Source organism: Rhinolophus sinicus, linkage group LG01, assembly GCF_036562045.2.
Source record: "Rhinolophus sinicus isolate RSC01 linkage group LG01, ASM3656204v1, whole genome shotgun sequence".
Classification (NCBI taxonomy): domain Eukaryota; kingdom Metazoa; phylum Chordata; class Mammalia; order Chiroptera; family Rhinolophidae; genus Rhinolophus; species Rhinolophus sinicus.
The window spans coordinates 47,948,599-47,976,418 of NC_133751.1; the positions used below are offsets into that span (position 1 = coordinate 47,948,599).

Sequence of the window (27,820 nt, forward strand, 5' to 3'; positions counted from 1 at the left end):
TTACTTGCCCAGCCCACACTCTCTCATTAAGGCAAGTTATTGTGTTATTGATTTCAGCACAGAGCTGCCAAACAGACGCTTCTGCCCTAGTCTTGGCCTAGCTTCCTCCCTGCCTGGAGCCCGGAAGGCATACCTGGACAGGGTCAAAGCAGGACACTCTGCTGTGCCATCTCTGGCCACAGCTTTTCACCAGGGAGTGGTCACCTCACCTGTCATGAGCAGTATTCAAAACCAGGTGCCAAGTTGTGGTCCAAGCTCCTTTAAGCTCAAGGGTTTAGGGGCTCCTGGTGAGTCCCCAGAGAAGAATCCAGAAGAGAAGGATGGAAGGGGGGTGGCTTGCTGGGGGAAGACTCCTCCTCTGCCTCACTGTCAACCTTCTGCTTCAAGGTAAGATGGGCAAGAATAGGGAAGACCAGAGTGTGGTTCTGAATGACATCTAGAAACTTCCCTGTAGCACTTGGAGGACATTCAGAATTAACATGTTAAATATTTCTTCCATAATGTCTGAGTCTTGATTTCCTTTTGGTGACAGATAGAAAGGTATTCCGCTGATGAGGACACACAGCCTGCCTCTATTCCTGCCTGCAGAGGGATCTACGACACTGCCCCATTTCACCACCTCTCTAAATTCTACCTTGTCACTAACCTCCAATGCCCCTTCCTTCCCTTCCTATCTCTTTTTCCTTTGATATGATATCTGTGAGAAGAGTAGCCACTAATTTTAAACATGACATGAAGGAGTAAGTAAAATACTGAGGGGAGGGTGGGATCAATCTTAGATAGAAGGAAGTGGATACTTTGCTTTCATGAGGGAATATTTGTTCCCTGTCAGGGCACATCCCTTAACTATTATGGAAAGAGTTGGTGATGGAGAGGAGCAGGCAGAGGGAACTATTACACCAAGATAGAAATAGGGCAAAGATCCTACTCAGGTGGTTCCCTGGCCATAGCCCAGAGACAACACAGCACTGGCATGGCATATGCTCAATGGTATCACCTAATGATCCCAAGGCTGGAAATAAATGCCAAGATATCTGAAGTCACTAAATTTGAGATGGGCAAAATAAATGCCAAGCACCAAGGTAAGCATCCATTCAGAATACCTATTACAAATTTTCTTTATCTGCCTAGTAAATGCAATCTTTTGCTTCTCTTATTTTTTTGATAAATCCGTTCTTACAGAAGTCCATGAGGATGGAATGAAGAAAAGAAATACATTACAGCAAATTTCTAAGTGACCTGGAATACAAGTTTTAGGACAGAGCTCAACGGTGTTATTAGGTGGACTCAAGAGGCTTGTGATGGGTACACTAAAAGACTGCTTGAAGTGGCTGTCATTGCCCCAGGGCCAAATTTGCATATAGATTTGGGCAGGTTTTGCATGAGGATGAAACAATGGGAATGAGGATAGAGTAATGACTCAGCTCACCTCACGGACTTCCACCATTTGCCTACCAGCCGGCCCATCCTCTCCGGTTCTGGCAGGAAGGGCTCTGGTTTCAGGGAGTCTTGGCCCAGGAAGGAGGGCTCACCTGCTCTTCCCAGTATATCCTCTGTTTTCTATCTCTGCAGAGAGGCTCCAGTCCTGGCAATAGAGACCCTCTCTCACAGAGTCTCTGCTCTCTACAGGAAGAGGCGACACTTTCACCATCAATTGCTCAGGCTTTGACCAGCATGGGGTGAACCCTGCTGCCTTCCAAGCATTGTTTGACAGAAAGGCCTTCCGTCCAGTCATCAATTACAGCATCCCCACTCAGGTCAACGTCTCCTTCACCCTGTCTGCCATCCTGGAAGTGGTGAGACCTGGTCCTCATTTTCCATAGCTTCTGATAGGGAACAAGGGTCCTCTGCCCTGTCAACCCAGCATTGTACTGGTCCAGTGGTGAACAATAGGTACTCTGAATACATTTCATATAAATAGAGGGCTTTCCTATAGGGCAGGGAGACATAAAGAATGTCCTTTTTCAGGAAAGATTTACCTTGAGTCCTGTCCTTTCTGGAATACTCCAGGAAGAAGTGGTCTGTGTCCTGAATTATGCCTAGATACAAAATAAGACCAGTAAGGAAAAGACAGTCCAGCATCTAGAACTGTCTGGCCCAATAAATTAGTAAATATTGATAAGAGTATGAGATGGGAGCGGGCCAAGTCTTTTTGCACTAACAATCCTGGCTGGGACTTTCTTTACCAGGATGCACAGCTCCAGCTTCTGACATCATTCCTGTGGATTAATATGGTAAGGCAGATTCACCTATCCCCTTCCTGCTTCCCTCTGTAAGTTTTTGTTGAAGGTATTACTTGTAATACTTGTAATTACCTGTAATGCTTAAAGGTATTACAGCCCAAACCGCTACCTAATGTATAAATCTTTCTGAGACCAAATAACACCACCTAGAACTGGACTGGCCTTGGGGACACAAATCTCCCTGAGCAGCTTAGGAAGGTAGAAATGGTGACCCAAGAAAATGGACAAGTGTTTGCTGGCCAAAATGGCGGTGTGTTCCTGGGTGTAAGTGGTATTAGGCTATATTTAAGGTCTGCCTGGGGGAAAAAAGGCCATTAAGGGGTACTTTGCTAATGACACATGGTTAGATAAAGAGGGGGATATAGGCTGTGGTCACTGGGGACGTGAGTGGCGTTAGAGTATCAGAATTTAAAGAATGGGCAAGGCAGCAGAGGCTGACCGGACAAGCTACACCATCCCTCGCCTTTGTTTCCCACTGCTCTGCGTGCAGATGTGGGACAATCCTTTCATCAGTTGGAACCCAGAAGAGTGTGTCAACATCAATAAACTCACTATATCAGCTGAAAACCTGTGGATCCCAGACATCATCATCGTTGAATCGTATGTATCTGAGCTGGGGAAAACCTGCATGAAGGCCCTCTGCAAAGAACAGCCTAGAGTCAGTGCAGGGCATAGGGACACCAAAAGATTCAGACAGGGGCGCAGTCTCAACTAATTGACTCCCACAAAACACTAGGAGGAGTAGAAGAGACAAGATAGAATGACATTAGAGAAAGAGCCCAAAGGAGAGCACAGTTGGGGAAGACCTGGGAAGAACGGGAGACAAAAGATAATTAAAGCACCCACAGCACTCACCTCTCCTCTCTCGAGCAGCATGACTGTGGATAAGACGCCTCCAGGTCTCACTGCATATGTCAGCAGTGAAGGTCGAATACAGTACGATAAGCCAGGGCGGGTGACCAGCATCTGTAACCTGGACATCTTCTACTTCCCTTTTGACCAACAGAATTGCACCTTCACCTTCAGTTCCTTCCTCCACACAGGTGAGCCAGACACATTGTGGCAGCTATTTAAGACTTAGGGGAAGATAGTTAAGTGGTGTAGATATTATTAGGGAAGATTTTAAATAAGTGTTTCTCAACACTGGGTACCCACTAAATCCTTTTTAAAATAACAATAACTACCTATACATCACCCCAGAGATTCCAATTGAATTGTTCCAGGTGGGGCCCAGGTATTGTTAGTTTTTATATCTCCCCAGGTGTTGCTAATGTGCAGACAGGGTTAAGAACTACTGCTTTAATTCCTCAATAAAGTTTAAGAAAAAAAAAGACAACTGCTTTGGGTGGCCCTTTGCACCAAATGAGGCTCCCCTGACCCCGAGCTGCTGCAAACCCTTTAACTTCAAGAGTTAACACACTTAAACCAGTAAATTAATGTAACTAAATGCCACCAGGTGTCGTGGCAGATTTGGATAAATCAATCATTATAATGGGCATGCCTGTAATTATGAAAATGTTGAGCTATTCAAGGTTGATTCCACTAAAACATCATACACCTGGAGAATTAAGAAGGAAAATAGGAATGACTCCAAAATCATCCAAAATTTTTGGAGTCACTCCTATTTTCCTTCTTAATTCTCCAGTTGTTCACATTTGAATCATATCCAAAATTCCCATAACAACTTTGACTTACCCTTGTTTTCAACAAAAAGTCAGTGCTGCAGCCCACCCACATATGAACTGGGGGTCCTGTCACCCACTTCTGAAAAGCTGGATGCCCTGAGAGGAAAATTTGTTGAAGAAGCTCAGTGGGGAGGAATTGAATTGTGTGGGCAGCAGGCGTGGGAGCACTTGCTGAGCTACCCCGGCCTGTCGTGCAGTGGACAGCGTGACCCTCGGCATGGACAAGGAAGTGTGGGAGATAACAGACACGTCTCGTGACGTCATTCAGACTCAGGGAGAATGGGAACTGCTGGGCATCAACATGGCCACCCCAAAGATGTCAGTGGGCAGCCATATATACGACCAGATCATCTTCTACGTAAGTCCAGGGGTCGCTCTTTGACTTCTCATCCCAATTGCTCTGTAATTTTCCTCTTGGTCTGAGGTTCTTTGGGACATAAAAAGAAACTCTAGGAGGTGAAGCACCCATTCCCCATTCCACCTTCTACCCTAATGGCCCAACTGAAGGATCCCCAGGACCTCTGCATGCAGAGAGGAGCAGCTGAGCTGTTTCAAGAATGCCCCAGCCACCTATCCCGATGGAGCAAAGGGTCCTATTTGCCCTTAAACACCTATAGTTGTATTCCCAGCAGGTTGGACACAAATTAGAAAACAAATTGGAGGCACTTCTGTAGAAGGGCATAATCATCCCATAGCCAGCCTAACATCGCATCAGCAAGGATTAGACAGTCAAATATACAGTTGAGCCTTTGGCATCAGTTTTGTGCCACATTCTCCACACTCTCTCCTCCCCACCAGGTGGCCATCAGGCGCAGGCCCAGACTCTACGTCATAAACCTTCTGGTGCCCAGTAGCTTTCTGGTTGCCATTGATGCCCTCAGCTTCTACTTGCCTGCAGAAAATGAGAATCGTGCTCCATTCAAGATAACACTTCTGCTGGGCTACAACGTCTTCCTGCTCATGATGAATGACTTACTACCTGCCAGTGGCACCCCCCTCATCAGTATGGCCTTTTCCACTTTCTGGGGAAGCAAAGGCAGCAGAGGACTGGGATGGGGGTGTCAGGAGAACCAGTGGCCTCTTACTTAAAGAGGGTAGGGTTTCTGAGGAAAGACTGGATGTGGGGAAAGAAGCTTAAGTAAAGTGTGAAGATGAATCTGCCCTGGTTTATTTATCATTTGCTTTGCCCTCAGGTGTCTACTTTGCCCTGTGCCTGTCGCTGATGGTGTTCAGCCTGCTGGAAACCATTTTCATCAGCTACTTGCTGCACCTGGCCACCACCCAGCCCCCACCCATGCCCCAATGGCTCCAGTCGCTGCTTCTACATTGCACCAGAGCAATGAAATGCTGCCCCACTGTGCCCCAGAAGGGAACCAAGGGCCTGGACCTCACCCCTGCCCACCTGCCTGGTAACAAAATCAGCTCCGCCCACACTTCCTCTTCTAATATCTCCACTTCTCTGCTCCTGCCTCCTTGCCTGGCCCGTCCACCCCATCCCGGGTGACCTTTGCAGTCCATGGCTGGGTCTCTGTCTCTCCTTAGGTCTGAAGGAGCCCGTGGAGCTGGTAGGGAAGGTGCCAGATCCCCGAGAGGCAGAGTTACGTGGGTGCCCTGGGTCAACAATGGCCCGGCAGGAAGACGAGGCCCAGAAGCAGCACTTGGTGGGCCTGTGGGTGCAGTTCAGCCACATGATGGACACCCTGCTCTTCCGTCTCTACCTGCTGTTCATGGCCACGTTCCTCATCACGGTCATCGTCCTCTGGAACACATAGGGAGTCATGCACACCCGCCTCTCCCTTCCAACCACAGCCAGACCCAGGCCCCTTTTCTAATCTTAGCCACTTATCCCCAGTGACTATCATGTCCCCTTCTGTGTTCCCAAACCTTCAACACAGCCCTACCAAGCAAGTCCAGCATAGCCCTAGACAGTTTCCTGACTTCTCATATGCCATGGTCCTCATTCTTGTACACTTTCAGTGTCCCTTAGCCACACCTAACTTCTGACTCACTTATCAGTGGAGGTCCCAGTCAGTGGAGTCTCTCCATGATTGATTGACCCAATAAATGACTTTCCAGGAAGCACTGGCCCCTCAGTACATTTATAATAGATCCACAAACAGGTGGAGTTTCTCCTTTTGCAGAAGTTTTGATAATTCATCCTAAACAGATGTAATCTGGTTTGATTTTAAGTCTTTCAGACACTTTCAGAGTTTTAAAAAAATAAAGAGGTTAAGACATTGCTCCTTGAAATAAATATTGTGTCATTTTTTTATTCTGACAGGTTCCTTTGATTTCACAAAATCAAACAGAGAGGGCCTTCTGAATATACATGCTTGGAGGAGGGCCAGGAAGACAGTTAAGGACCTCTATTAAAGGGTTCAAGTAAATAAATTGTCATACAGCCACACGATGGAATGCTTTGTATCCATTTAAAGTAAGAAGGTAGATCTATGTTAATAAATATGGAAACAGGTCCATGCCATATAAAAATGGAAAAAACAAATTACAAAACAGCATGTACATATAATTTCTTTAAAAAAGAAAAAAAAAGACCGCTAGATAGAAACTCAGAGAAAAAGATATGCATGTCTAGACACGAAAACGTGAGCAAATGCTGTCCCGGATAATGCGATTATGAGTGATTGCTATTTGATTTGATATCTTTGTTTTAATTGTTTTCAATGAGCATATGTTATTTTTACTATCAAAAACACCCTTTCTAAAAAGAAAAAAAAAGAGTTCCCTCTTAATAGTCCTTCATACCCTTCATTAGCAGGTATCATCCTAGGGAAGATTCTAACAGCTTGCTGGAAGCCAGGCCCTGAGAAGAGACAGAAATTGATAGGGGAAGTGAAAGAATACCAAAGAAACATATCTGAATTATATTTCAATTAGGTAAATACATTTCAGCGATTTATTTACATTTCAGCCTCCCCTAAGAGTGTGCTTTCTTAAAGGTCAGGTAAAATGTCATCCATTTTTATAGCTCAGTGTATGGTACCATGCCTGACACATCATAGATGCTTAACACATACTTGTTGAATGGTTAATGTATGAATAAATACCAACCAGCCAAGAACCACTATTTTACTAGTGTCGCATCCAGCGCAACACGGGCAGTGAGAGAACAAGAAGGGGCGGCGAAGGGTTAAGAAAGAAACAGAAATCAAGAAAGTTTTGAAACAGGGGCCAAGGGTCTCACAGCCTCAAAGGACTGAGAGTCCCCAATCGGGCCACCTTGTGGCTTTTACTGATGCACATACAAGGAAGTAGCATTGTTTTTTCTGGGGTCTGTGAGTCTCATACATTATACCAGAAAACTGGTTCAAACCAATCACCCTTGCCTGTCGAAAGTCCCATGATGTATAAACAATTATTGTTTGTACCTCCCCAGGGGACAAAACTTTTATGTTGAAAACTTACTGAGATGGAGAACTGATGTTATCACATCTAGAATCACTTCCCAAGCAGGTTGTGGAGAGGAATGCAGCCACAGAGGCAGAAGCTCTTCTTAGACAGGGGAAGGTGGGGGTCTATGCCCACCTCTATCAACCCAGGGAGTTCACCTGGTGGTCCCCACGCAACTGTGCCTGTCTTAGGTTGTTCCTTTCTTGAGGAATCTTATCCATCATTGGCTAGCCAGCCATCCTTTGGGGCCAAACAAGGAGATGGCATAAAGGTGAAGCAATGTCCCTGAAAGGAATAGTCTCACAGACTCTTCTTTCTTTTTAGGGGTAGGTACGAGGGGACAGACAGGCATGCTGCTGTGTGACAACATACTAGTTCTAGGCGCAATCCCTTTATCCTATCCTGGTGTGCTTTATTTTATTTTTCCATATCTAATGTGGAAAATTAGCAACCCATCTTTATATGTCAACTATCTTTAAGTCCTTAGAGAAGTTACTTACACCCTGGTGAAGGCATTTCTGTTGCAGATTACCTTATGTTTCCTTCTTTCCATTACTTGGAACATATTTCTCACTCAGAAACTCGTCCTTGACTTTTGCCCATAACTTAAACTGAAGAGTGTTTGCCACATCTCTGAGGGATTTCAAATTTCTTAAGATCACCTTTGCATCATTTCTTTTTCCTTTCCCATCTCACATTTGCATTTCTCTAGATGTTATCTTGCAATTTTTTCCACCTCATGTATATGTAACTTCAGGTTTTCTGTGCCAAGATCATTATAATTGACAATGTCCTTTGCAAAAGAACAACCTGTTCGTGTGTTAGGATTGAGGTGAGCCTTGTGGTCTAAAATATAACCTGATAATAAAAGAAAACATTTAAAAATAGAACTAGCCTAGACATGTCAGCAGAAATGTTAGGGGTATTTCACAACATAGGGGGAGATGCTTCCGATTTCTGATGCCCTTCTCACACTAAAAATTATATGTATATTATATATATATAATATATATACACATATATATGTATATATACATAATTATATAAATATATATACAAAACTTTATATATCTAAAACTTTATATCTAAAACTTTATATATATAAAACTTTATATATATAACTTTATATATACGTATATAAATATATACGTAAATATAAATATATACATATATATAAATATATATATGTTAGCCCTTTTGATAATAACTTTGTTTCCTCTTCCTCCATTTTCTATTGTAAACCTTTGCTAAGCATGTGCATTGGAAATTTATGAAGTCTTCATGAAAAACAAATCACTAGCCCTGGATATATTCTCCTGAAATGCTTGATTATGTTTCTGACTTCTGGGATTGTCATTTCTACTAACTTCCCACTCCCTCCTTTCATTAGCAGTATTCACGGGTATCCTCACCACCTTCTCACACCTCAGTGTTTATTTTCTTATTCTTTTAACAATTTTGAGAAAATTTTCTCCCTACTTATTCTTTTGGCACCCCAGGTATCTGACCATTTTCGTTGTATGTTTTGTCTCATCACTGTCTGATTCCTTCCACCTTCTGGAAATCCAGACTATCTACAGACAGTACCATATTTCATACTTACCCCTCTCTTCTTTCATCTCTCTGCCTCTCTCTGAAAACTAAACTCATCTGCCTGCTCTTTCAACATCATTTTCTCTCTCATCTATTCCTCTTGTATTTTCCCTTCCACCTTTTTTATACCAACATCTGCTATTATTTCTCCTTTATCTTTTTACTAGTTCTTTTGAAACCCTCCCACCCATATCTATTTAGGACAATTAGTCTACAGCATCATCCTTAATAGTTCAGAGTTGATGCCCCTGACATTAATTATTTCACATATAACGCATAGTTATAGAAATCTACACAAAATAAGTAGCACTTTTCAAATACAGCATAAGGATGTTTCATAACATATGTTTCATAACATGTTTCATAACATATGTTATGGAGGGCATCAGTTTCTACTTCTGACAAAAGCTCAGGTCTCTTGCCTGTTTTCTCATACTTGCTGAGAGAAGAACTGCTTAGATTCCTAGTCTCAGGGATCTTGAGTTCACAAATTACTTTCTTTTCACTCTTCTCTACCTTACACTTGGATTCCAGCTTTCATTTATTATTTGAGCCAGTCCAAGACACTTAGTCGCCCAAAGTCATTTTTTATTTCAATATTCAATAATTCTTAAGTAACATCTTGAATCGTTAACTCAGCCTTTCATTTTATTTTTTTAAAGATTTTTATTGGGGAAGGGGAACAAGACTTTATTGGGGAAGAGTGTGTACTTCCAGGACTTTTTTCCAAGTCAAATTCTTGTCCTTTCAATCTTAGTTGTGGAGGGTGCATTCAGCTTCAAGTTGTTGTCCTTTCAGTCTTAGTTGCAGGGGGCGCAGCTCAGCTCCAGGTCCAGTTGCCGTTACTAGTTGCAGGGGGCACTGCCCACCATCCCTTGCGGGAGTCAAACTGGCAACCTTGTAGTTGAGAGGACGCACTCCAACAGAGCCATCTGGGAGCTCAGTGGCAGCTCAGCTCAAGGTGCCGTGTTCAATCTTTAGTTGCAGGGCGCGCTGCCCACCATCCCTTGCGGGATTCGAGGAATTGAACTGGCAACCTTGTGGTTGAGAGCCCACTGGCCCATGTAGGAATCGACCCGCAGCCTTCGGAGTTAGGAGCACGGAGCTCCTACTGCCTGAGGCCTGAGTCACCGGGCCGGCCCTAACTCAGCCTTTTAACATAGTGAGTGCAACACACATCTGGCATACCAAAACCTTAAACAATGAAAAAAGGTGTTTGTTCCTTCACTTAATTGTTTAAATTAAACTTTTTATTGCAATATAAAATACATACAGAAAAGTGTACAAATCATATGTGTACCACTCAATGAATTATTAAAATTTACCACACGTGTATAACCACCACGCAGGTAAAGAAATAGACCAACCCTTGGAAAAATCCTACATGGGCACCTCTCAATCATTACTCCCATTCATTCTCTCAAAGCATAATTACTAACCTGACTTCTAGATTACTTTAGCCAGTTTTTTAAATTTTATGTAAATGGAATTACAATGTGTATACTTTTATGTCTGGCTCCTTTCCCTCAATATTATGTTTCTGAGATTTATTCATGTTGCGTGAATAGCAATAGTTTATTCATATTCATTGTTGTATAGGTTATCACTTAATTATTTTTAGATTAGTAATTGTAGTCTTATTTATGGAGCTAACTGACTCAAGCTTACATTAGGTTAAAATCATTGCTCACTTAGGTATTACAAGAACATTAGCAGATTGTCTTCAATCATGCATTAAACTAGAGAAATTAATTTTATTTGCTATCTCCCTTTATATTCTCTGTTCAATGCATTTGTGTTTAATATCTTAAACCCTTTATGTAACAAAAAAGGGAATGAATAGGCAAATAAATACAGATATTCAAAGCCAAAAATGTAACACTGAAAACGGCCATTTTTTATTTTTACAATACTAATTACACATTCAGAGATTACCAACTTACAGATGAACTATATTCCAAATGATAATTTATGAAATCATTGGTTTAGAAATTATAATGTACTTTCTATAGGAACATATTTTAAATAGCACTCAACAACCAAGTTTAGATATTTTTATGTTTATTTAACCCACGAGGTAGCTGGAATACTATATATGTGCAATGAAACAATAAGTTAAATATGTTAAGTTTTTAAAATGCTATTTCAAAACTCAAAATGAGACAAGTAAAATCAATAAAGTGAAATAAAAAATTGTGAATTCTACTTGTGTAAAAAATGCATTTGGAATCTTGATAGGGATTACATTGAATCTATAGATGGCTTTGGGTAATATGGACATTTTAACAATATTAATTCTTCCAATCATGAATATGGGATATCTTTCCATTTATTTGTGCCTTCTTCAATATTTTTCATCAAAGTCTTGTAGTTTTCTATGTAGAGATCTCTAACCCCCTTGGTTAAATGTATTCCTAAATATTTTATTGTTTTTGATGCTATTGTAAACGGGATCAGTTTTTTAAATTTCTTTTTCAGATAATTCATTGTTAGTGTATAGAAATGCTACTGATTTTTGTATGTTAATTTTGTATCCTGCATCTTTACTGAATTTGTTGATTAAATATAACAATTTTTTGCTGGAGTCTTTAGGATTTCCTATATGTAAAATCATGTCATCTGAAAATAGAGGCAATTTTATTTCTTTCTTTCTAATTATGATTAATTATCTTTTATTCTTTCTTGCCTGATTTCTCCGGCATGATCATTCTTGAAGAATGTTTCATGTGTTGCCCTTGAGCACTTGAGAATGTGTATTCTGCTGCTGTTGAATGGTATGCTCTGTACAAGGTCTAACAATTAAGTTCGTGAACTCATCCTAGAAAAAGTGCTACATACCTCATTGCTGAATATCACTACGGTCGCCTTTGAAGTACTCCCCTTGGGAAGCTATGCACTGTCACCAATGCCTAGTCCACCCTTCAAAGCAATTTGGTACTCTTTTTTCTGGAATGGCCATCAGAGCTATCGTCATATTACCCTTGATGTCCTGATTGTCCTCAAAAGGTCTTCCTTTCAATATTTCCTTTCTCTTCGGGTAAAGAAAGAAGTCATTGGGAGCCAGATCAGGTGAGTAGGGAGGGTGTTCCAATACAGTTATTTATTTACTGGCTAAAAACTCTCTCACAGACTGTGCTGTGTGAGCTGGTGCATTGTGGTGATGCAAGAGCCATGAATTGTTGACAAAAAGTTCAGGTCGTTTTCATCTAACTTTTTGATGCAGCCTTTTCAGTACTTCCAAATAGTAATGTTGGTTAACTATTTGTCCAGTTGGTACAAATTCATAACGAATAATCTCTCTGATATCAAAAAAAGTTAACAACATCGTTGCAACAAGTTCACAAACTTAATTGTCAGACCTCTAAATGTCTTTTAGATTTATCTGGTCTAATATGCAATTTAAGTCCAACGTTCTCTTTGATTTTCTGTCTAGATGGTCTATCAATTGTTGAAAATGAGGCATTGGAATCCCCTACTGTTATTGTATGGCTTCCTATTTTTCTTTTCAGATCTGTTAATCTTTACTATATATATTTAGGTGCTCCAATGCCGGGTGCATAAATATTTATAATTGTTCTACTCTCTTGATGAATTGACTCCTTAATCACTATGTAATGGCCTTTTTTTCTCTCATTACAGTATTTGGCTTAAAGTCCGTTTTGTCTGATATAGCTACCTCTGCTTTCTTTTGATTTTCATTTGCATGAAATATCTTTTCCCATCACTTTACTTTCAGTTTATGTGTATTCTTTAAGCTGAAGTGAATCTCTTGTAGGCAGCATATAGGTAGGTCTTATTTTTTATTCACTCAACCATTTTATGTCTTTTGATTAGACAATCTATCTCATTTACACTTACGTAAAAAATAAAATAAATTAAAAATAATTATTGGTAGGTATGAACTTACTACTGCGGTTTTGTTAATCATTTCTGGATGTTTTGTAGTTCCTTTCTTCCTCTTCTGTCTTCTTCCTTTGTGATTTGATAATTTTCTGTATTAGTGTGCTTTGATTCCTTTCTCTTTATCTTTTGTGTATCTAGTATAAGTTTTTGCGTGGTGGTTACCGTGAGGCTTACATAAGACATCTTGGGGTTATAACAGTCTATTTTAAGCTGATAACAACTTAACTTCAAATCTATACAAAACTCTACATTTTATACTCCCTTCCCCACATTTTATTTATTTGATGTCACAATTTTCATCCATTTATATTGTGTATCCATTACCAAATCATTGTAGTTATACTTACTGTTATTTCTTTTGTCTTTTAATCTTTATATTAGAGTTATAAGTGGTTTACCCACCTCTATTATAACATTAGAGTTCTCTGAATTTAATGATATATTTACCCTTACCAGTGAATTTTATACTTTCATATGTTTTCATGTTAGTAATTATCATCCTTTTGTTTCAGCATGAAGAACTCCCTTTAACATTTCTTGTAAGGTAGGGCTGGTATTGTTGAATTTCTTCAACTTTTGTTTGTCTGGAAACTTACTTCTTCTTCAATTCTGAAGGATAACTTTGTCAGGTAGAGTACTCTTGGTTGGCATCTTCTTTTCTTTCAGCACTTTAAATATATCATCCCACTCCCGGATAGCCTTCAGAGTCTCTGCTGAAAAATCTGCTCATAGATAAAAACCTCATTGGCTTTTATAGCTAGATGTTTTGGGGCTTGACCCTCAAAGTGGGACTTTTTAAAAGTTGAGATGATAGATGTGCAGCCCAAACCCTTCACTCCTCAGGAAAGGGTTTACTCCAGAGTTGAGGGTTTCCTCCCAATCATATGGTGTTGTGGAAGGGGTGGGTTTTATAGCCAGAATAAGTCTCCATCTTTCCTACCCATTTCCATAGGGGTATTTTCTCATTTGCCTGATGTGTAGGAGTCACTCAGTTTCTGGATTTCTCCCAGAAGAAATTGCTCTATGTATACCTGTGGGAGAAGGGAAGTATAGGAGACTCCTACAGTGTTTCCACGAAAATAAGACCTAACCAGACCACCTTATATATAAGACCCAGTATTATATTGTATTATATTATATTATATTATATTATATTATATTATATTATATTATATTATATTATATTATATTATAAGACCTGGTCTTATATTATATTAAAATAAGACTGGGTCTTATATTAATTTTTGTTCCAAAAGACACATTAGAGCTGATGGGCCGGCTAGGTCTTATTTTTGGGGAAACACAGTATGTCACCATCTTGGTTCGTCCTCTAAATTTGTATGTTATTAATTTTAAAAAGCATTATTTAACTCACAAGAAAGCACAAAGGTGTTTGTTTTTGTAGAAGCTGACAAGCTGATTCAAAACATATAGAGAGAATTGAAAATGACTAATATTAGTTGTTATCAGCCTAATAATATTATAATATTTTAAAAGAAGAACAAATTTTTAAAAAGAAGAAAAATTTAAAGAAGTAGAGGAATTACACTATTTGATTTTAAGTCTTAGTATAAAGATACAGTAAGTGAAACAATGTAAGTATAGACATAGATCAGTAGAACAGAGAATTTAGAATTAGACCCATGTATTTATAGCCAATTGATTTTTTGACAGGGACCCAGATAATTCAAAGAGCATGATCTTTTTAAGAAATCATGCTGGAACAACTAGATATTTATGTGAAATATAGATATCTATCCTTACCTCACGCCATATGCAAAAATTTACTCAAAATTAGTCATACACATAATTATAAGAGTTAAAACTATAAAACATCTAAAATAAAATATAGCAAAACATACTGCAACACTGTGGTAGGCAAAGATTTTGTAGATTGAAGAAGGGGCTATAAAAATAACCAGGTATATTAGAAAAAGAAAATATAATTTCTGAAAATGAAAAAATATACTTATTGAAATTTTTAAAAATCTCAATGGATGGGTAATACAAATTAGATATAGATAAAAGAGAATTGGTAACTTAGACAACATGGCTGAAAAAAATTACATAGACAGTGTCAGAGAGAGACAAGTGATGAGGAAGGGAAAATGAAATAAGGAAGGCAAGTTCTAAATAAATCCAAAGGAAGACAAGAAAGGATGAAAAACAAATAAAGTGTGAAAGAAATTTTACCACCTATTCTACCATTTCCAATTCCACCCCTTTATAATGCCCAACTTTTCCTTTCTACCAAGATATAGTAACTTGAATGGGGTAGCTTGGTCCTGTTGACAATCACACACCTCTTTCCCCATCTCACACAGGAAGATCTTTAAAAACAGGTGATGTAGAGGGAAAAGGATAATACTTGCTTCCCCTAGATATCTTTCTCTCTAGTTTGGAAACATACCTTCTGACTTAAGTGGCATAGGGAGATGGAAGCCTGGGAAAGAACTCGCTGGGCTATAGTTGCAGGACTAACCACAGAGCCATCTGGGGTTGGGGTGTGGGTACATTGGGCAGAAGGGCTTTTACGTTTTATTATACAGCTTCATTAACCACATGGTGGATGATCATTGAGTTCTCAAGATGGTAATGATGAAAATGGCTCCTACCGATCTTAGAGGAAGTCGCTGTTTGAGAAGAGCACAGCACACGGGTAGTCAATAAATTCACATTAAATTCAACTTCCTTAAGTCTCTATATATTTTGCATCACACTCAGGTTTACTTCTCTCCAAATTTTTCCTTTCAGGAAAAGAGAAAAGATGAAAGCGGGAAGGGAAAATTGAGAAAGAAAATCTTAAGTAAATTTTGGTCAGTGACTATGAGGAAGAATCATAATAGAGCTAGAGAGAAAAAAAATATGGTCAAACAGGAGCCAAGACTTTAAGTGCATCTAGAGGTTGCAATTATGGAAGGAATAGGACTCCCCAGGGTGGCTGTTTGCATACAAATTTGGGTAGGCTTTATATAGGAGCAAAAGCACAGGAAGAAACGTCTGAGCCCGAGCTCACCACATCAATTTCCACCATTTGCCTACCAGCCCAGCCCATCCTTCCAGCCCTGGCAGGAAAAGCTTGGCCTTCATGAGTCATGGTCCAAAAGTCTTGGCCCAAGAAGGAGGGGCTCACATGCGTCTCAACCCATGCCCACATTTTCTTTCTCTGTAGAGAGGCTCTCAGCCCCCAGCGCTGGCAATTCTCTCACTTGGGAAACACAAAAGTCCTATTTCCATTTCACAAGGTCTCTGCTTTCCACAGGAAGGGCAAACATTTTCACCATCAATTTCTCAGGCTTTGACCAGCATGGGGTGGACCCTGTTGCCTTCCAAGCAGTGTTTGACAGAAAGGCCTTCCATCCAGTCATCAACTACAGCATCCCCACTCAGGTCAACATCTCCTTCACCCTGTCTGCCATCCTGGATGTGGTGAGTTCTGACTCCTACATTCTTTCCATAGGCTGCTAATAGGAAACAAGGAGTCTTTTTTCTTTTTTCATAATATTTTATTTTCAATTACAGCTGACATACAACATTACATTAGTTTCAGGTGTACAACATAATGATTACAAAGTGATCACCCCGATACATCTAGTACCCATTTGATACCATACATAAATATTACAATATTACTGACTATATTCCCTATGTTATACTTTACATCCCTATAACTATTTTGTAACTACCAATTTGTACTTCCTAATCCCTCCCCCCTTTCCACCCATCCCCCCAACCCTCTTACCATCTAGCAACCATCAAAATACTATTTGTACGAGTTTGTTTTATTTGTTCATTTATTTTGTTTTTTAGATTCCACATATAAGTGAAATCATGTGGTATTTGTCTTTTTTTTACTTATTTCACTTAGCATAATACCCTCTAGTTCCATCCATGTTGTTGCAGATGGCAAGATTTCATTCTTTGTTATGGCTAAGTAATATCCCATTGTATATATGTACCATTTCTTCTTTATCCATTCATCTATTGATGAACACCCAAGTTTCCTCCATATCTTGGCTATTATAAATAATGTTTTAATGAACATATGGATGTACATGCCTTTTCGAATTAGCATCTTGGGTTTCTTCAGATAAATACACAGAAGTGGAATTACTGAGTCCTTCTTTGTCTCTTGTAATAGCTTTTGTTTTAAAGTCTATTTTGTCTGGTATAAGTATTGCTACCCAGCTTTTGTTTGTTTGTTTCTATTTTCATGAAATATCTTTTTCCATCCCTTTGCTTTCAGTCTGTGTGTGTCTTTCGATCTGAAGTGAGTCTCTTGTAGGTAGCATATGTAAGGGTCTTGTTTTCTTATCCATTCAGCCACCCCATGTCTTTTGATTGGAGCATTTAATCCATTTACATTTAAAGTAATTGTTGATAGATATGCAGTTATTGCCATTTTATTATTTGTATTTTTTATCCTTTTTATTTTATTTTATTTTTCTTCTTAAAGAAATCTCTTTAACATTTCTTGTAATATTGGTTTGGTGGCGATGAACTCCTTTAGTTTTTCTTGTCTGGGAAACCCTTTATCTGTCCTTTGATTCTAAATGATAGCTTTGTCTACAGCCATACCACCCTGAACGCGCCCAATCTCATCTAAATGATAGCTTTGCTGGGTAGAGTAGTCTTGATTGTAGGAGAACAAAGAGTGCTCAGCCTGTTCACTCAACATTGCACTGGTCCAGTGGTAAGCAATGAGTCCCCTGAATGGATTTTGTAGAAGTTAAATGTTCATTCTATGGAGTGGAGAGACATGAAGGGGAATGCTGCAGTGACATTTCTTCAGAGAACACTTGTCCTGAGTCCTGCCCTTTTGGGAATATTCTCTAAAGAAAAACATATTCCAAATGAGCCCCCATGATATTTATTTTCCTACAATTACCATGCAAACTGCATTTTTCTGACCTACCTTTCTTTTGGAACTTGTGATTGAAAAGCCGAATTGTCACATGGGACCACTTAGGAAACAAGGGTGGGAGGTAGAGTAGGACCTGATTTCATGGCATTAATCACCCTGAATGGGGATTTTTTTTTTTAAATCAGATGTACAACTTCAGCTGCTGATGTCATTTCTGTGGTTAAAGTTGGTATGTAAGTTCAGCTTTCTTCTCTTTTTCTCCTTCACCTCCCCTCCTTTTTTTCCCCTGGCTTTGTTTGCAAAAAATCACATCTGTTGAAATTGACAGTGCCCAAGGGAATGGACACATCCAACCAGAATGGGACCAGTGCTGGGACCAATAGTTTTCTGGGCTGCCAATCATCTTTGCAAGATGTAGATGGAAAATACAGGAAGAAGGAAGGCGGTATAGTTGGAAGTCCCCAAGGAGGCTTCAGGGCCCAAGTGTATCCAGCACCCAGCTTAAGGTTTCCCTGAGTGGGAAGTGAAAGGCAGTAAGACTTTGTTAATAAGAAGGGGAAATGTTATCACCAAGATAAGAAGAAAATCAGAGTTCAAAAGAAAATGAGCTCCAAAAAGCAACATACATAACAATGTGCACAGTGTGATTTTATCTGTGTAAATAAAAATGAATGCTGAAATATGTATTAATTTTTCTAGAATGATACACAAGAAACTGTTAATAATGGGAGTGAGTTGGGGATATGGACTGAGTTGGAAAGAATGTAAGAGGGAGATGACTGCTTTTTATGTTATATATTTCTGGAATGGTTGAAGTTTATCATATATCCTTAGTATGTAGTACATACATTTAGAAAAAATACATACAAACATATCTATTTTTAAGGGAATGGAAAGGCAGGTGATGCTGACATAAACTAGCTCCAGGTTTCAGACACAATCATCATTCTGTGCCCTGTGCTCTAGACCTGGAATAACCCATTCCTCAGCTGGGACCTCGCAGAATGTGGTCATATCAGTAAACTCACTGTGACCAAGAACCTGTGTCTCCCAGACATCTTCATCGTGGAATCGTGGGTATCGGGGCTGGGAGGAAAGGCCCTTCTGCAAGGAGCAGGCCAGGGCAGTGCAGGGCAAACCCATTCCATGGGGCCACTAAAAGCTTATTTCAGAGAAGAGCACAATCACAGCTCATCAACTTCTCCCCTAGAATGGGAAAGTGGTGGGCGCAAAAGATGGCAGAGTGACTATATTGAGCAACACTGAGAAGTCCCACCTTAAGAGAGAAACTTAAACTGATGTGAAACCCAGAGCATTTGCCTCCCTCCCTTCCTGCCACCTACATGCATGTGTATCAGATCCCAGAAGGCCTCTCTGCATACGTGACTCGTGACAGTCACATTGTGTATCGCAAACCCATGCGGGTGACGAGCATCTGTAGGCCGGACATCTTCTACCTCCCCTTCGACCAGCAGAACTGCACACTCACCTTTAGCTCTTTCTTCTACACAGCTGTGTGACAGTGGGGGCTCTGGGATGTGGTAAAATAAAACCAACCAGCTGGGCAGTAAAATCTTACTCATAGGCAAAGTCATTTTTTTTAAACGCATAAAAAGGGACAGTGGCGTATTTGCTCACTGGAAGTGTGTAAATGGTGGGATGGGGGACTTAGGCCGGGACAAGACTTCCTGAGAAAGCCCAGAATTGAAAGGAGACAATTGAGCAATAAGGAAGTGATGGTATAGGGCAATCTGAAAAACAGTAGCTAACGCAGTTTTCTAATTCATCTCTCTGAGCACTGCATAGAGAGAGCAGGTGCTGAACAGATATGTGTTGAAGGAATGTTTATTTCCCCTGCAGTGGAAAACACAGTGCCGGGCATGGACGAGGAAGTGCAGGAGACAGCAGACACCCACGTGACGTTATCGGCATACAAGGGCAGTGGGAGCTCCTGGGCATCAACAAAGCCACCTGAAGATGTCTGAGGACTCCAGTCTTTTTGACCAGATGATGTTCTATGTAAGTCCAGAGATTCTAGCATGGCTGTCTGTCCCCCAGATCTCCATCATGAGACCCTTCTAAGTCCCTGAGCCTCTCACTTCTTGCCCCAAGACCAGAAAGCCCCTGGGCACCATAACCCTCACAAGCCTTCCTCTCTTCTGAGTCCGCCAAAGCAGCCCCTTTTCTGAACCTACCAGCTCTGACCTAGGTTTTCTTGGGTGGGTACGGTGGAGTCTTCTTAGTCATATTAAAGCTACTTCTCATCATCCAGCCCCAGAACGAGCCCCTACTGGGATGAGGACACCAAAGAAGGAAGGGGCTGGAACCATCCCTAGGTCCCCCTTCAGTTCTAGCATCACCTGACTCGCTGCTCTCTCCTCCCCACCAGGTGGCCATCAGGCGCAGGTCCAGACTCTGCATCATAAACCTTCTGGTGCCCAGTAGCTTTCTGGTTGCCATTGATGCCCTCAGCTTCCACCTGCCAGCAGAAAGCAAGTATCGTGCCCCATTCAAGATAACCCTTCTTCAGGGCTACAATGTCTTCCTGCTCGTGATGAATGAACTACTCCCTGCCAGTGGCACCCTCCTCATCAGTAGGTACCCCTCCCCCAACAGTTGGAAAATGAAAAAATAAAGGAGGCAGGGTTGGTGGGTGACCTGGCAGACTCGCTGAGCAGATAAGGGAAAAAGGAGAAAGAAGTCATCATAGAAAGGGTTTTCTGTGTGAGACAGAAAACAATGTGTGTGTGAGGAGAGGGGCAGGTGGTGGTGGTTTTCCCAGACCTGCTTCGCTCAGACGTGCTCCTTATCCCCGCCCCCGCTGTCTCCTTCGCCCTGTGCCGGTCGTTGATGATGCTCAGCCTGCTGGAGACCATCTTCATCACTTACCTGCTCCACTGGGCCACCATCCAGCTTCCACCCATAACTCAGTGGCTCCACTCTCTGCTCCTTGACTGCACCAACCCAAGGATATGCTGCCCCCCTGCGCTCTGGAAGGAGATTGCAGGCCTGAGCCTCAATTCCATTCACCGGCCTGGTAAGGGAAGTCAGCTCTACCCACACTCTCTCAACCTCCCCATCCCTCCACTTCTCTAATCCTGTTTCCTTCCCACTTCATGGCTGAGTCTCTGTCCTCTCCACAGGCCTGAAAGAGCCAAAGGAGTTGGTAGAGAAAGAGGTGAGACCCAGAGAAGCAGAGCTAAATGAGGGCTCAGGATTGACAGAGCCCAGCTAACTGACCTGTGGATACAGTTCGGCCACATGGTGGACACCCTGCTCTTCTGCCTCTAGCTGCTTTTCTTAGCCTCCGCCATCACCACGGTCATCGTCCTCTGGAACACCTAAGAGCCGAGTTCTAATGTGCCAGAGCACCTCAGTGTTTGGGTTTCCTCAGCCTCGACTGACAATCCCAGACTCCGTTCCTCTGCTCCCGTCTGCACACACAGTCTCAAAGGTGCCCATGATTTCTGCTCCGGCCCTCCCTGGGCTTAAATAGAACCACTGATGGTTCTCTCAGAAACAAGAAATAGTTCCCCAGTAGAATGCAAATGGTGCAGACATAGAGTTATTATATGACCTAGCAATTGGACATAGAGTTACTATATGACCTAGCAATTCCATCTCTACATATAGACCCAAAAGGAATAAAAATATATGTCCACGTAAAAACTTGTTTCCAAATGTTCAGAGCAGCATTGTTCATAATAGCTAAAAAGTGACAATAAAATAAATGTCTATAAACTAATGAATGGACAAATAAAATATTATATTAATAATTATATAAATAAAGTAAATAATTACATAAATAAAATCTTATACAATGAAATATTATTTGGCCATGAAGAGGCATGAAGCACTGATATAAGCTACAACATGGATGAACCTTGAAAATGTGCTAAATAAAAGAAAAGCCCGTCACAAAAGACTGCATATTATATAATCCCACTGATATGAAATGTCCAGAATATGCAAATCTATAAATATAGAAAGTAAATTAGTGGTTGCCTAAGACTTGGTGGGGGAAAGGGCAGGTGAACGAGAAATGACTGCTAATGGGTATAGGATTTGGGGGGAGAGTATGAAAATATTCTGAAATTAGACTGTGAGGATAGTTGCATAACTGTAAATATACTAAAGACCATTGATGTGTGTGCTTTAAATGGGTGAATTTTATGGTATGTAAATTATATCTCAATAAAGTTATTAAACAACAAAAATAAATAAATAACCTCACCACAAAATTCTCTCTGCTCACCTGCTTATTCTCTTATTCCACTGCTCCCTACTGCCACCTCCCTGACTCTCTGATTCATAGATCCATATAGTCAACCTTCATCAGTGTCTGCCCCTATCCTCCTGCATCACTGATGAGTCACCAGGGGCTCATGGACCTCAGCTCCCCACTCACCTGTCAGCTCTTCATGCTTCTTTGATGTTGCTATCACTACAGCTTCAGCTCAGACATAGCTTCCACCATCTCTAACTATGTGAAACCCTCACAGCCAGACTGTTTCAGGGCTCCTTGATAGAAGATGGGGATTCGGACATTATCTGAATTATCTGGAATTAAAACGAGTAGTTCCCAGAGCCTTGGACTATTTCACGTGGGGATGGAGGCGGTTGGAGTAATGCAATGAAGAACAGCAGCCCTGCTTCACTTTCTATAATTGAAGATGAAATACAGGGCCAGGGTAGCTGATAACGCCTCCTGGTCAGCTGGCAGGTAGAGCTCCTGTACATGCAGCATGCCATTGGCTTAAATGAGAGCTTCTATGGACTGTACAGTCATCTGGTCCCTAGAACAGCAACATGGAATGAATGAAGGAATGAGTGAAGCATTCATTCATTCATTTATCCAATCTTTACTGAGTGCTTACTTATATGCTAGACATTTCTTCTAAGTGCTGGGGAAATGGCAATGGATAAGACAGATAGGAGACTGATTTTCTAAAGTAACAAACTAAATAAGATGATTTCATACATTGATAATTGTTCTGAAGAAAATAAAACAGGGTAATAGGATTGAGAATGACATACAGATTAACAGGATATGCCAGGAAGGCCTCTCTAAGAAAGGGACATTTGTGCCAGCCCAGAAATGAATGATGGAATAATGATGAGATATGCTCTGGGATATCATACTCATGTATCCATAGGGGAGGTTGGGATGAAACATAATAGGCACTACATTTATAGAAAAGATCTGGATAACCAGGATCTTTGGATGAGCAAGGTGAGAAATTGGAGAGTCCCATGTTGGTTATTTTGTTGCTATTGTATAATATTTAAGAATTGTGAGAGGGTAAGCATTTATAATCCACTCAAAGGTTTTAGAACAGTATCTTTCAAACAGTTTTGATCACAGAATCTATTTTACTAACCCATACACGCAAAGCAAGATAATAAAGTCAATCCAAAAAATTTTTGGCAAAATAATTATAAACATAATGATTTAACTTCATTTTCAAGAAGATAGTTAACGTTATACCTAATTTATTAAAATGGATAAACAATCTTTACAAAGAAAAAATATTGAGACACGACATATAATAATCCTGACTATATATCATGGATATAGATACCCAAGCTTATTGTAAGAATATGCCAAAAACCTATCAAGAATATTAAGTAAAGAGATTCAGTAAGTCTTGAGTAACTCCTAAACATCTGTTTACTAAACTACAGTTTAACTATATCTGTATATTGATTAAACTACAGTTAAACTATAGATCAGTGACATCAATCCTAAGTTGAAGCCTAGAAGATACTATCTTCAAATTAAAGAAGTAAAAATGTGGCCATATTAACATTAAAAAGAAATAATAACTGAAATTACGACCAAAGACTGCAACTACTCGATCAAAAGCTCTGCTGCCCTCTCCTGGAGGTCGATGCCCTATGATTCAATTCTGGCTCAAAGGAAAAAGAGGACACACACAGAACCCCTAGACTTACTTTTGCTTTTCCTTTCTTCCTTCCTTCTTCCCTCCCTCCCTCCCTCATTTCCTTCTTTCTTTCCTTCTTTCCTTCCTTCCTTTCTTCCTTCCTCCCTTCTTTCCTTCCTTCCTTCCTTCCTTCCTTCCTTCCTTTAAAAACATTATTTAAAATTCACGTAAATTTTTCAAAACTAGTGCAAAGAGCCCCTGTGTACCCTTCACCCAGATTTCCAATTGAAGTCTGACAATTAAGTTCGCGAACTTGCCACCATGTGCTTACATTGGCCGTACTATACAAACAGCTCGGAAAGGTTTCATAACCTTGGTATATCAGTGTCTCACAGCTGTGTTCGTGTCGACGTGTGGCGGTGTCTTGCTGAGTGGCGTTCATTATTGTTGCGTGTTTTTGTGTGCCGTCACAAGAATGTCTGAGCTTGAATTAGAGCAAGAAACAAACATTAAATTTCCTGTTAAACTTGGCAAGAGTGGAAGTGAAATCAGGGACATGTTAGTCCACGTTTATGGGGATAATGCCATGAAGAAAAGGGCAGTGTACAAATGGATTAAACATTTTTCTGAGGGGAGAGAATATGTCACTGATGAAGAGAGGTCAGGGCGGCCAGTAACAAGCAGAACTGATGAAAATATTGCAAAAATTTGTCAAATTGTGCGTCAAAATTGTCAGCTGACTGTGAGAAGCATAGCAGACCAAGTAAACATCGATAGAGAAACAGCTAATTGAAAATCTTGGCATGAGAAATGTGTGCAAAAATGGTCCCGATGGGGCAGCCAGACCGCTCAGTTGGTTAGAGTACAGGCTCTGAATGAGAGGGTTGCTGGTTTGATTCCCACATGGGCCAGTGAGCTGCTCCCTCCACAACTAGATTGAAGGACAACTACTTGGAGCTGATGGGCCCTGGAGAAACACACTGTCCCCCAATATTCCCCAATAAAATTTTTTTTAAAAAATGGTACTGAAGGAGCTCACCAATGAACAAAAACAAAGGAGAGTTGAAGTTTGCCAAGACCTTTCGGAGAGGCAACACGATGTTTTGGGCCATATTATCACTGGTGTTGAAATATGGGTTTACCAATATGACCCTGAAACAAAGCGTTAAAGTGCACAATGGAAGTCAGCCAATGCTCCACAACCAAAAAAGTTCTGTCAGTCCAAATCAAGAGTCAAGACAATGTTGCTAACCTTTTTTGATATCAGAGCAATTATTCATTATGAATTTGTACCAACTGGACAGTTAACCAAGTTTACTATTTGGAAGTGCTGAAAAGCCTGTGTGGAAAAGTTAGATGAAAACAACCTGAACTTTTCGCCAACAATTCATGGCTCTTGCATCACGACAATGCACCAGCTCACACGGCATTGTCTGTAAGGAAGTTTTTAGACAGTAAACAAATAACTGTATTGGAACACCCTCCCTACTCACCTGATCTGGCCCCCAATGACTTCTTTCTTTACCCGAAGAGAAAGGAAATATTGAAAGGAAGACATTTTGATGACATTCAGGACATCCAGGGTAGTACGACGACAGCTCTGATGGCCAATCCAGAAAAAGAGTTCAAAAATTGCTTTGAAGCGTGGACTAGGCACTGGTGTCCTAAGGGGAAGTACTTCGAAGGGGAGTACTTCGAAGGTGACCGTAGTGATATTCAGCAATGATATTCAGCACTTTTTCTAGGATGAGTTCACGACACCCTTATTGTCAGACACCTCGTAATATTGTATATCAACTGTAATTGAAAAAAATTAAAAATATTTTTAAGAGTTTTTAATTTCCAAATAGATGGGGGTTTCTTAATTATATTTGTTATTGATTTCCAACTTAATCACACTGATTAGAAACCATGATTTGTGTTCATGCACGTCAAACTTTAATGTGCACATTGCTCTCCTCGGCATCTTGTCAAAATACAGATTCTGGCTCAGGACGGCTGGAGTGAGGCTGGAGCTTCTGCATTTCTCACAGGCTTTCCAGTGATGCTGCTGCTGCTCTACGGACCATACTTTTCATGGAAACAATCTATATGTACCAATTCCTTGAAATCTGTTGAGATTTGGTTTTTGTATAGTTAAGGTTCACAAACATTGCACAGGCATTTAGAAATAATGTGTATTGTCCGATTATTGGGTGCAGTGTTCTGCATAAACCCATTAGATCAATATGATTAATTGTGATATTTGTCTTCTGAATCCTTCTTCATTTATCTGTTTGAGCTATCAAATACTGAGATAAATATATTTGAAATATCTTGTTATAATGGTGGTTTATCAATTGTTTTTTATAGTTTCTTTAATTTTCACTTAGTATGTTTTCAAGCTTCATTTTTAGGCACATATATTTGAAATATTTTATCTTCCTGGTGAATTACAGTTTTATCATTATGAAGTGACCATTTCAATTTCTAGTAAAACTTACCAGCAGATTTGTTTGTGACAGCATGTGCCTGATGCATCTTTTTCCCTCTTTTATTTTCAGGTTTTCTGAGTCCTTATGTTTCAGGGGTGTTTCGTGTAAATCGTATATTGTTGAATTTTATTTCTTGGTCTAGTGTTTTCGTGAAAACCAAAAAGACCTTGGAATATTTTAACTCTAATCATCTCCTTTCTGACTTACATAAATAAGGAATTTAACACTTCCTTTTTTCAATCCCCCAATTTAGACATTGATATTATTTTATATCATCAATATTTGTTAGATTTACTCACACATTTACAATTTTCTTTACTAAACTTTCCACTCTGCACCTCAGACCTTTGTTCTGGAATTTTCTCAACTCTGCCTGAGGTATCTCTTTTAACAGTGCTGTTCAATATGCTGTTCAACATGGTGGAAATATTCTATATCTGACTGTCCAATATACTAGCTACTAGCCACATGTGCTTACTGAGCACTTGAAATGTGGCAAATGTGACTGAATTACTGAATTTTTAGTTGTACCTAATTTTAATTTTAATAGTCATATGTGGTTAGTGGCTACTGCACTGGATAACTTTAGAAGTTCCATTAGTAAAGTTCTTTTGGTGACCAACTGTCTCTGTTTTCTAACCTGAAAATGTATTTATTTCACCCATGCACTTGAAAAATAATTACTCTGGGAAGACAATTCTAGGCTGACAATATTTTCTCTCAACTCTTTGAAGATATTACACCGTTATCTTCTGATTTCCATTATTACTCTAGTGAAGTCAGTCTATTCCCCTTTAGAATATATCTATTTCCTCCCCAGCTCTTTCTTTTTCTTTTTTTCTTTTTCTCTTTGGTGTTTTGCAGCTCTGCCACCAGTAAGCACCACAATGTTGCTAACATCCTCTGACCCAGACTCAGGACCCCCTTCCTGTCCAGGTGAGGAAGCTCTGCTTGTTTCTGCGTGTCAGCTCTTTAGAAGGAAGATCCCACAGCAGAATTCTTGGCATCTAGTGACCTGCTTGTACGGTGACCAACCATTCCAGTTTGCCAGGGACTGAAGGGTTTCCTTCAGTCCACGATATAGGACTTTCAGTGCTCAAACAGGTATAGTCCTGAGCAAACAGTCAGTCATCCTACCTGCTTCCCCTCCTTCATACACAGCCCTTCCCCTCCTGGAGAACATATGTTCCTTGGGGGAAGCTGGATAAAGAGTAGATTAGGCACAGTGTCACAGTGTTCCCACAATCCTTGCTCCATCTGGATTCAAGATCCTGATATTCAGGCTGATACTTCTTTTTATCTTGGCAATGCTATTTCAGGAACCCTATTGGCTCTCTCTAGTCCAGCCCTATCCAGGAAGCTCAAGCTCTCTTTAAGAAGGCTAGTCTGTATACGTCTGGATATCAGAGTATCTAGCTCAAATTCTTCCCCACAGGGCTCCATTTACATCGTGGATATGGCTGGGCTCCTACTTTACAGTGTTGGAACACCCTATATCCAAAGGTACCTGAATAGTCTGACGAGACAACTGGTGAATACGTTGGTGCACAGCACAGCAATGACCTCTAGGGGGTGATGTTGTCTAACTCCTCAATCTACCACTCCAGCACCTTATCAAGGCCCAGCCCAAGTATTTACTGTATGTTAGTGACTTTTTTTCCTCCCTTCTTCTCTTCCCTTAACGTTTTTGAGTGACGCTTCTCTTGAAAAGTTCAAACATGGTTTGACTGAGCTATAGAGAAATTTTAAAGGATGTTTTTTTTCC

At 40.4% G+C, this 27,820-nt stretch overlaps 1 protein-coding gene across 1 annotated transcript; it reads left to right on the plus strand.

The window, feature by feature from the left end:
- Positions 1-320: 320 nt before the first annotated feature.
- LOC109439862 (5-hydroxytryptamine receptor 3C) lies at positions 321-5,980 on the plus strand. Its single transcript, XM_074336703.1, has 9 exons — positions 321-387; positions 1,630-1,796; positions 2,190-2,234; positions 2,734-2,843; positions 3,117-3,286; positions 4,126-4,286; positions 4,727-4,931; positions 5,122-5,337; positions 5,471-5,980. The coding sequence occupies exons 1-9, from the start codon at positions 321-323 to the stop codon at positions 5,698-5,700; spliced, it is 1,371 nt and encodes a 456-aa protein (XP_074192804.1). The 3' UTR covers positions 5,701-5,980.
- The last annotated feature ends 21,840 nt before the right edge of the window (positions 5,981-27,820 follow it).

What these genes read in the sequence shown, in the direction of transcription:
- LOC109439862 (XM_074336703.1), top strand. Translation starts at nt 321, where the DNA reads ATGGAAGGGGGGTGGCTTGCTGGGGGAAGACTCCTCCTCTGCCTCACT. An exon ending in TGTCTGCCATCCTGGAAGTG is followed by an intron (nt 1,797 to 2,189) that starts GTGAGACCTGGT and finishes TTTCTTTACCAG; the next exon opens with GATGCACAGCTCCAGCTTCT. An exon ending in CAGTGGCACCCCCCTCATCA is followed by an intron (nt 4,932 to 5,121) that starts GTATGGCCTTTT and finishes CTTTGCCCTCAG; the next exon opens with GTGTCTACTTTGCCCTGTGC.